This window comes from Oncorhynchus masou, chromosome 31 (genome assembly GCF_036934945.1).
Source record: "Oncorhynchus masou masou isolate Uvic2021 chromosome 31, UVic_Omas_1.1, whole genome shotgun sequence".
In the NCBI taxonomy this organism is placed as follows: Eukaryota; Metazoa; Chordata; class Actinopteri; order Salmoniformes; family Salmonidae; genus Oncorhynchus; species Oncorhynchus masou.
In genome coordinates, this window is record NC_088242.1 from 83496531 (window position 1) to 83507808 (window position 11278).

At 40.2% G+C, this 11278-nt stretch overlaps 1 protein-coding gene across 1 annotated transcript; it reads left to right on the top strand.

The window, feature by feature from the left end:
- Nucleotides 1-1804: 1804 nt before the first annotated feature.
- On the top strand, nt 1805-10563 carry lpla (lipoprotein lipase a). Its single transcript, XM_064952261.1, has 10 exons — nt 1805-2047; nt 3617-3798; nt 4117-4296; nt 5865-5976; nt 6401-6634; nt 6947-7192; nt 8309-8429; nt 8667-8849; nt 9040-9147; nt 9283-10563. Exons 1-10 carry the CDS (start codon nt 1954-1956, stop codon nt 9332-9334), a joined length of 1512 nt encoding a protein of 503 aa, XP_064808333.1. The 5' UTR covers nt 1805-1953; the 3' UTR covers nt 9335-10563.
- Nucleotides 10564-11278: the final 715 nt, after the last annotated feature.

Genomic DNA, 11278 nt, shown 5'->3' on the forward strand with positions numbered 1-11278 from the left:
GCAATTTTATTAAATATATTAAATATATTTTAAGATTTTGTCATGGGGCAGAGCAAAAAATGCAGTTTTATCACTAATTTCCAGCAATTCTACACATTTTGTCATAGGGTGGAGAGAAATGTTTGTAGTTTTAAAGATAATTTGACATGTTCTCTATTCAGTGGACAGGCTATAGATCAATAATATGACATTATATACAATCAAACAGTAGATGTTATTGTTCTCTCATCAAGTTATGTCAAGTTGACCCTCAGGTTAATATGTTTTGCCTGATGTACCAGACAAATGTGGAGGAGAAGACAATTGGCATGCATCACTCTCTGTCCAGACATGAGTTATATACTCTCTGTTCATAACACCAGTCATACTGGTCACACACATTTCCCACCCACACCACTGCCTCTCCCACAGTGTAATTTCAATCTCACAATTTATTTTACATGCAAAAAAAGTTAAAGTTAATAGAACCTTTAAACTGTTCAGCTGCCAACTGACTATATGAATTGTGTTTTAAGCATCTGGTTTTCATAGTCCAATTAAATGAGTTATTTGTTGGAGTATGTCAACCCAGTGGGTACAAACATCAATTTAATGTCTATTCCATGTTGGTTCAAGTTATTTCATTGAAATTACATGAAAATAAGGTTGATTCAACCAGTGTGCCCAGTGGGAAGAGACTGCTTTGTGGAGTTTAGTAATGCATAAATTAACATAACACATTGAAATATGTCCTTCAGAATTTCCACATAGATCTGGTAAGCAGGCACACTCACAAGACACTGAGACAGTCTTGTATCATTTGTGAGTCAATCGAGATTTGTCATTGTTTCCAAATTCAGCTGATCAACCAATGAGAGAAGGGGCTTGCTTGCACAACACACCCATTGCCCTTCTCCTTCACATGGGAATCTGGTGTCCACCACGACGTTCTCAGTAAAGGCAAGTGACAAGAGTGTATTGTTGTCCCTGGGGATGGCTGAGGTATACTTTTATGCCACACATCAATTATGTAAATCCCTGTAGGATCAATGCAACATACTTTCGCGTTTAAAGTATAGCTTATTAGGCCTAACGGTTTAGTTGTGGGGGGGTTTTGTACGATATATTTTATAACAAATATGACATTATGCAAGTACATTTCAAAACGATATTGACACATTTTATTCAGCACCAATAGTGTCTCTGCATTTAGCAGAATCCTACACACAAAACGTATAACTTTTCGCTATATAGAGATAGATCGAGATATAGTTGGACATACATATATTACGATTCATAAATATTGCGGGAAAAACGCATTGTTACTTAAAACAATGTCACTGGTTCTTCTCCAGTTTGTTGCATTGTGTCTGGTAGGCCTGATTCACAGAAGAGCACAAAACGGGAGCATGAGATTGTAAAGACTGCATAGCTCACACACCTACAGAAGCCCATTTCTGATAAATAAAAGTTTTTATTTTTTTTTATTTTACGAAAATATATATTGAAATTTTTTTTTAAAACGAATTTGGCTAAAGCATTGAATCTCTAAATAAATAGCAAGTAAATCAATTTGGTGAACATTTTAATCATGACAAGATATTATTCTGAAATGAAGGATTACAAGTGAAAGCTATAGAACAGAAATATAACATTTCCACATTTAATGCGCATTGGTGAAGGCACAGAGTTGCCAATGATTTTTGTTGCGATTTTGCATTTGGAACCAGCCCACTCATTTCAGACCAATGGAGTTTGTTTATTCAAATGAGCCTCTTATAAAGACAACTTGGGGCGGCAATTGTGTCAGACTTCGTAAGAAAGTTATTAACTCTCTGATCACAGTCAGACCACAGTTTTTAACCGGAGCTGTGATCCTACTGACTTATAATATTGGATCTACTACTCCTAAACCAATTTTCAAGGAACTTTTCATTCGGGACTTGACAGAGAAACCTCTAGATCAACAATAATATGGGAAAAGAAAATACCTATTTGGTCACCGTTTGGATAATTCTGGCAAATATCTGTGCATCTTTTTCAAGTACACCAGAACAAACACTTTTTGGTAAGTAAGGGATATGTCTCCTGTTTGTAGAGCTGATTTTAGCTTTGTTAGAGAGAGGTTAAATGAATACATTATTTTCCTGGGGGCTGACTAGCCATCTGGCATTACGGGCAAATGCCAGATGGGTTGGTCAAGTTTTTTGTCCACTTGGCCTGTCAATTTTTTTTCTTATTTTTCACAAAAGTATAATTATTTTGATAATAATGGGTTCCTCAAGGAAAAATTGGTCCAGTGTGGGGGCCTCAAGAAAAATAATGGTCTGGTGTGGGGGCCTCAAGAAAAATAATGGTCTGGTGTGTTAGAAATGCCAGGGCTGATGTCTGGTCCCAGTCTGCTCCTAGTTGAATTTCTCCCATAAAATAAACACTCAAGCCACCTGGAAGGAGCATAATTGGTGCAGCCATCTCCAACTGACCCATAGTAACCCAGAAAATAGTTTATGAAGTTGTCAGACCCACCTACCCCACCCCTCGGGTATCTTTTGTTTAGGGTGCGCAGTGGGAGCTCTTTCCAACCATTGCAACAACAACAAAAATTGGATCTGAAAGAAAATGAGGAAGAAAATAATTATTTGCAAATTCAAGTGCAATTTCAACAATACTTTGAGAACTAAAATATGTTAGCATTTTTTTATGAAAAATAACTATTTTTAATTTGTTTTACACACATTTTTGCATAATAACACACACACACACATATATATATATATATATATATATTATAATTAACATTATATTTGATATTTAATGTGGTCAATAGGCTTATTTGTGATTTGTTTTGTGTGAAATAGCATTACTAGAAAATGTGGAATCATGAATGAATGTTTGGTTGGTGGAAATGCAAGTGGCAAAAGGGGGCGACACTTGACTGTTAAAACTTTTCATGATTTATTTTATCATGCTGTTAATTGGACTAGATTATACCAACTGATAAACTGATAAATTCTGCAGATTGTGTTTTTGTAATTATTTTCTGCCAAGATATTCAGTGTGAATATAAAAAGCTGAATTGCCACCACTTGAAAGATCCAATAAAAAATACTGGAATTTGTGTCCTTGTAAAGAAATTGTAGATGCTGGATTTGATTTGTCATGCAAATCAGAAGTACATTTTGGGTGGTGGTAAAGGGTTTGAATTTCTAGTGACTGCCTTGTGCAATCATGATTATGACAAACTCTTCACTAATATGACATCTAGAATGAGTTTCAATATGTATCTGGTTAAAAATATAAACAATAGTATAATGAATGAGGCAGATACCTATAGACTCTAGACTCCCCTGCATTGTGCATAATGGTAACCTGTATGCTATTAGAACAGGATTTTTGTTTAAAGTGCTAACATGCAAGATTATGCACTACTAGTAAAGCGGGCGGCAGGTAGTGTAGCGGTTAAGAGCATTAGGCAAGTAACCAAAAGGTCACTGGTTTGAATCCCTGAGCCGACTAGTTGACAAATCTGTTGATGTGCCGTTGAGCAAGGCACTTAACACTAATTTGTCCTGTAAATTGCTCTAGATAAGAGTGCCTGCTAAATGACAAAACATGTCAAAATCATCACTCTATGCAGGAAACAACAACTCTACTGAATGGCTTGAGGACCTCACTGACATTGTATCCAAGTTCTCCCTGAGAACCGCTGAGGTACCAGATGATGACCTGTGCTACATTGTTCCTGGCCAGCCCTTAACCATCCCAGAGTGTGAATTCAACCCTGAGACTCAGACGTTCGTGGTTATTCATGGATGGACGGTAAAAAGCTTTGACATTCTATTATGATTGATTATCACTAAAGCATAAATTGTTTACCATCATTTGAATAAGCTGTATTGTTTATATTATGAGCGAAATAACTCAACAATAATTGTCCCTAAAAATAGATTCAGCAATGATAACTAGATGCATGATGAGAAGCCTCCCGCTGTCCCTAGTTATAACGCTCCAGTACTCATTCATGTGTTAAAGTGCTGACACTTGGCTGGTCTTCAATCAGTGCAGTGAGCAGACAATGGGGGACAGGGCCACAGTGGGTCACGCCAGCCACTGACCCCAGAACTGTGTCTCTTCCAGGTCACAGGGCTATTTGAGAGCTGGGTCCCAAAGCTGGTGACAGCGCTGTATGAGAGGGAGCCCAAGGCTAACGTTATCGTGGTGGACTGGCTGACCCGGGCCCAGCAGCACTACCCTACCTCCGCCGCTTACACCAAGCTGGTGGGCAGAGACGTAGCCAAGTTTGTCAACTGGCTGCAGGTAAGTGATCTCAAGGTCACTGTGTACACACAGGAAAGAATATAATATTAATTGGGTGGTTTGAGCCTGAATGCTGATTGGCCGAAAGCCGTGGTATATCAGACCGTATACCACGGTTATGACAAAAACATTTTTTAAAGCTCTAATTACATTGGTAACCAGTTTAAAACAGCAATAACGCACCTGGCATTGGTAATGAGGCATTGGTAATATACCACGGCTAAGGGCTGTATCCAGGCACTTGTGCTAAATATTGGCTATATACAACACCCCCTTGGCCCTTATTGCCTAAATATAAGCTTCACAGAATGGCCTGATTTCTAACTTGAGATCAGACTTTCAGACAGTAGTGTAAATGGGTGAGTTGAACAAAAGTTGTATCTGAAGTTTGGAATCGATCTAGTTATTAAAAATACACTGAACAAAAATATAAACGTATAAGTGTTTATCCCATGTTTCATGAGCTTAAATAAAATATCCCAGAAATGTTCTAAAGTCACAAAAAGCGTATTTCTTCAAAATGTTGTGCACAAATTTGTTTACATCCATGTTAGTGAGCATTTCTCCTTTGCCAAGTTAATCCATCCCCCTGACAGGTTTGGCATATCAAGAAACAGCATGATCCTTACACAGGTGCACCTTGTGCTGGGGACAATACAATTCCACTCTAAAATGTGCAGTTTTGTCACGCGGAATTGGCATGCCGACTAAAGGAATGTCCACCAGTGCTGTTGCCAGAAAATGTAATGTTAATTTCTCTACCGTAAGCCACCTCCATCATCGTTTTAGAGAATTTGGCATTACGCCCAACTGGCCTCACAACCGCAAACCACATGTATGGCGTCATCTGGGCGAGTGGTTTACTGATGACAACGTTGTGAACAGTGCCCCATGGTGGTGGTGGGTTTGTAGTATAGGCAGGCATAAGCTACGGACAATGAACACAATTGCATTTTATCGATGGCGATTTCAATGCACAAAGATACTGTGACGAGATCCTAAGGCCCATCTGTGACCAATAGATGCATATCTGTATTCCCAGTGATGTGAAATCCATAGATTAGGCCCTAATAAATGTATTTCAAATGACTGATTTCCTCATATGAACTGTAACTCAGTAAAATCTGTGAAATGAATGCGTGTTGCGGTTATGTTTTTGTTCAGTATACTGTATATTATTGGTGATACAATGTTTTAGAAGTCAGAGTTGTGGATGTGTTTTCCTCCTGGTTCTGATTTAGTATGCCTCATAAAGGCTTTTTACTGCCATGTTGTTGATCCGCATCATTACACAGCACATTATTGATAGAAGCGGCACATGGAGTTAGTGAAGCATATTGTCTGCGAGAAAAATACTTTAGGGCAAGGGAGGACACATTGGTATGATAAACCGCCTGAAATGGTTACATGTGAAAGCAGACAGTATAACTGACGTAACAGAATATAATTGAAAGGGTGTTAGCATCGCATAACCATGGCATAAAAAGTTTCACAGTTAAGTCTTTACACAGTCATACTTGACAGCCTAGGAATTAGGAATAAACCATTTTTGCTTTCCCCTTTGTCAGAAAACACTGGACTACCCCTGGGAGAGGATACATCTGCTGGGATACAGTCTGGGGGCTCATGTAGCCGGCATCGCCGGTCTCCTCACCAACCACAAAGTCAGCAGGATCACAGGTGAGCAGACAGTCCTTCTCTGCTGAAGAGGTTTTATTGTTTGTCAATCAGTCTGTCACTACATGTACCATGGATGCAAACATACATGCACAGGCCTACATATGCAAGTTCTATCCCAATGAATTTAGCCTCAATTGTCCCTGAGTTTGTCTCCATAAAGTTTACTCAACTATGAAATCTCTTTGACCTGCTTAGAATATTAAAATATTTATCCCTAAACCAGATCAGGCCCTGGAGGCAGCATACCATTAAACACCATAATCACATCCATTGAGTACATTGTGGCTTTACTTCAGTCCTGGAAGCACACTGAGGCTTTTGTCTGCATGTTCTCATGTACAGTATTACAGATGGACTGTGACTGTTCTCTCCATCTCTCTCTCTCTCTACTTCCCCCTTCTCTCTCCTTCCATCCGTCTCCCAGGTTTGGACCCAGCCGGCCCGACCTTTGAGCACGCTGACAACCAGACCACCCTGTCCCCAGATGATGCTCTCTTCGTGGACGTCCTGCACACCAACACCCGGGGCTCCCCAGACCGCAGCATCGGCATCCAGAGACCGGTGGGCCATGTGGACATCTACCCCAACGGAGGAACCTTCCAGCCAGGCTGTGACCTGCAGAACACCATGATGATGATTGCCACCACAGGCATCCATAGTACGTACTATACTTTAACACTGCAATGTAATAAAATCACACTCTGTTATTACAGTGTAGTAAATGTTCATGAGGCGTGTTTCTTTAAGTTTGAATAGCTGCATCAGGTACTTTGACTCCATTAAAAGTGTCATTTTCAATGTCTTACATTTACATTTAAGTCATTTAGCAGACGCTCTTATTTAAATGTAAGTCTGAATAAGCAAATGTCCCAGACATGGTTGCACAGTTAGTCCGGTGAATATATGAGAATCATCCAGTGATTTAGTCATCATGGTCCTAATGGTCTTGTTTTATGTGGGTCCTGTGTAGATATGGACCAGATTGTGAAGTGTTCCCACGAGCGCTCCATCCACCTATTCATCGACTCACTGGTGAATGCAGCAGAGCATCAGACCATGGCCTACCGCTGCAGCTCCAAGGAGGCCTTCATGAAGGGAATGTGTCTCAACTGTCGCAAGAACCGTTGCAACAAGGTGGGCTACGGCGTCAACAAGGTCCGCCTGCCCCGGAGCACCAAGATGTACCTCAAGACCCGCGAGATGATGCCCTTCAAACGTAAGAGCGAGAGAGTTGTAGGGGAATTGCTTTAGGATGAGAGAGTTGTAGGGGAATTGCTTTAGGATGAGAGAGTTGTAGGGGAATTGCTTTAGGATGAGAGAGTTGTAGGGGAATTGCTTTAGGATGAGAGAGTTGTAGGGGAATTGCTTTAGGATGAGAGAGCACTCATGCACAAAGGAACAATTGGATTAATCTTTCTCACAACAGAAGTTTCACTCCCTGGCACTAAAATAGATTTTCATAAGTTAAGACATGATGTACATTTGTTACCAAATCCTCAATGCATTGGTCCAGAAGGCTGAATGCAGTTACTGTAGTGGTGGCATGGAGCTAGGCTTAGCTCAAGCTGACCTTGAGAGCTTTAACTGAACACCGAGTCTCTTTACCAGGCCATGTATGTTACATTAGTACAACGGGGCCCCAGTGCACATACTGTACCAGTACTAGATAACCCTGTTCAAACAGTGTGACTTCTGAAGTCTACACAAGTCGCTCCTTTATCAGTTCCTCCTGACTCCCTATCCATAAAAGATTCCATAGCATATGCCCAGCCTGCGTCAATCTATAACCCCCCTCACCCCACTATTGTAGGATTGGCACAGTCTAACACATCTGATACGTTAGTGGCATCAAGGTCAAACCAAAACAAGCAGGGGGGATAAAACAAGGTTTATGGTGCAAGCCATGAAAGTCACATTAGAGTGAGTCTGTTAGTATTTCAGTAGTGGCTCTAGTTTGGTAACTTGACACCACTGCACGTGAGAGGATACTTTACATGCCAATTCTATTCGTTAATCTGTAATCTGAAGTTAAGCATTTTCCTTCCCTTAGTCACCCTTAGTCATGGCAGTAAGCAGATCTATGATATGGGTATGTAAAGATAGGTCATAATCATGGAGGTACTACAGTTCTGTGGGAGCAGAATAAGGATCTTTAGCTTAACTGTGGGCTTCATTGATGGGATAATGTCCACATGCCACAAACACTTCAAACAGTTGGAGAATGTGTCTCAACTGGGCACACTGCAGGTATTTGCATAGGCAAACATACTCAGGGTTTCAGACGTCTGTGTGGCATGGTTCTAAATTAAGGTCTCCGTCATTCTTTCCACAGTTTTCCATTACCAAGTGAAGGTGCATTTCTTCAGCAGCGAGAAACTGGACTACACTGAGCAGCCCATGAAAATCTCTCTGTACGGAACCCATGATGAGAAGACAGACATTCCCTACATCATGTACGTATAGTCTGATATTAAAGAAAATAATAAAATCATTATTATTTATTTTTTAAATACTTAGTTGTCTAGAAATGCTTGATATCATTTCTAAACATATCCAAACGTACAAATATTATACACTGACATAATTAACCCCAGAGATATCACCTCGTCGCCTCTCCTCAGCTGGGTACTGTATACGGTACAGAAGGTGAACTGACCCCCTAAACCTTTGACCTGTGTGTGACCTCTCAGGCCGTTCCTGAACACTAACAGCACCGTGTCCTTCCTGCTGACCACCGACGTGGACATCGGGGAGCTGCTTATGGTCAAGCTGCGTTGGGAGAAAGACGCTTACTTCAGCTGGTCTGACTGGTGGGGTAACAGCAACTTCCACATCCGCAAAATGCGTGTTAAGGCCGGGGAGACTCAGTCCAAGTAAGTTATGATGACAATGATGACCTGAATATTCCAATTGATGAAATGGATCAATCAAAACCCAGCAGTACTGTGGACCATATATGAATATCTTTGACACTGCACATCATCTTTCACATTGCCAGTCTTTGAAGTTGTATGATACATGTTTCAGAAGGCTTTACTGATAGGCTTTACTGTCTGACTCCAGGGTGATCTTCAGCGCTAAAGATGGAGAGTTTGCCTACCTCGTCAGAGGAAAAGACGACGCAGTCTTTGTCAAATCAAAAGAGGACAACATGAGCCGGAAAGAGAAAACGTAAGAAATCTAGAACATTTTGGAAACTTTGTGAAACTTTGAATGCATAAAAATCTATCATATCCAAAGATAGTATTCAGAACTTCCTTCCTCGTTTTCTTTTGAACTTTTTTTTCTCTTCTCTCTTATCTTTAGGATGCACAGGCTCAAGATGCAGGGAAGCCTCTTCAAGAAGAACACTGCATGAAGCAGCACTTGAATACGGTCTGCACTCCAGCCCACAGCCAAAGCTGAATGAAGCCAGGGAGAACGTGCTGGGGAGAAGATAAGAGATGTTAGTCTCTGACATGTACCGTTTTCTGCCTTCCATTCTGTCATGTCATCTCCATCCCCAAGCACAATCTATATCACTTTATTCACTGTGCTGGGAGTCAGTTTATGGGCTTTTTCTTCTATTAACCGTCATCATGGAGAGTGTTACAAATGTCATTCTAAAATCAGCTTTTTCATGGTTTTGACTTTGTCTAACGTTGCTACATTATCTTTGTAATCCTTTATCTGTGTCCATGTATACAAATCACATCAATGTATTTCTAACCCTATACTGGGTAGTTCCGATTCAAACTTTTGATTCAAAGATATTAACATAGCTTCTGCTTTTAAGAAAGCTTTTTGCCACATTCGGTATGCACACTATAATAGTCATGTCACTAATGCCATCGTGCCTAAACAACTAACTGCCACTACCACAGGGACCAAAGATGGTGACACTGTCTCCTGAGTTGAACATTACAGTGATCCGTTTACATGGCTTTTCAATCAGTGTTATACAGTATATATGAGTTGTTGTAGATTAATTCCCTGCTTGTTCTTTGTGTGCATTTGGTTATTGTGTTTGGCAGGGGTCACTTTAAGGGCGTTAATCCACGTCAGTCAATTTGATCATTCAACAACTAGTCAAACTGGATTGTTGTGTTTAGATTAATATTTAATTGGCCACTTGACTTGAGAAGATAGAGGTCACAAGCAGAAGTTAGCATTTCCTGAAAACTATAACTTCCTTTATAGGTCAAAAATGATGTGGAAACAATTACCTTAACCCTATTGGTCAATCATGCCCTTTTGAAAGGCCAAACAAAATGCTACACTAAATACAGAACATATCTGTGAGCCTTTGCTAACATTGGTGGACAGCCCTACATAATAGCCATAATGCATCCCAATAATGTTTCATATTCTATTTATTGAATGTACCTGTATATATTTGTATATTAAGCTGTAATATATTTGGGCAAGTTTCCATTGCTGTCTTTGTTTTTATAGATTAATCCTTGTGATTTTACACGTGTGGCTTTGGACAGACTGATCAAATTGGTCTCCATGCCAGCTGATGAGTACATTTTACTTTTATGAACTGAAATGCAGTGCACTGTATGAAGGAAAATCATGATACTTTAATAAAGTGAGTACATTATACATCTGGGTATTATTGGATTTACTACTCCCCTGATCTACATATTGTGTTCTTGAATTCCTTAAATCTTGTTCGAACCCTAGAACATGTAACTAGATACAACATGTAGCTACTCTTAGGACATTATTAAAATCTCTGTCAACATCACTCAATAGTGTATAATTGTTGGCAATACATAATTTACAAGACTGACTATATAAGCACATAGTCAGCAGGTAGTCTGGTGGTTCGAGGCGAACCAGCAGCCGGAGGGTTGCCAGTTCTAATCCTGGGTGGGAAAAATCTGGCGGGAAGTGAGCTGGCAACTGGAATCTGGTATCAAACCCTAGATGCCATTGCCTGCCATTGTGCCCTTGAGCAAGGCACTTAACCCAAACAACAACAGCCCCCCTGGGCCCAGTGTGGCAGCCCCACGCACAGCTCCAAAACTTTATAAGTACAATATGTGTGTCTTTAGGAGGGGTTGTGTTAAAAGCGGAACTCAAATTTCGGTTGGACCTTGAGTACAATTGACCAAAAAAGCGTTCTTAATCTCTAGATATAATCACATGCTGAACCTAGTGCCATCAATATAGAGGCAGTTGTCATTCACAGGTATTATCAATATTTGCAAACAAGCATAAGAAAAATAACACTAATATAATTTGATGTGGATGGCTACTGTTGTAATAGTAGTGTTATTACTCCTGTGCTTAACACACAGTGGTCTCATTGTGC

Bases quoted from the DNA above. Each gene is read 5' to 3' on its own strand.
- lpla (XM_064952261.1), top strand. From the start codon at position 1,954: ATGGGAAAAGAAAATACCTATTTGGTCACCGTTTGGATAATTCTGGCA. The intron at 3,799-4,116 runs GTAAAAAGCTTT...TGTCTCTTCCAG, and splicing joins TGGTTATTCATGGATGGACG to GTCACAGGGCTATTTGAGAG. The intron at 8,850-9,039 runs GTAAGTTATGAT...GTCTGACTCCAG, and splicing joins GCCGGGGAGACTCAGTCCAA to GGTGATCTTCAGCGCTAAAG.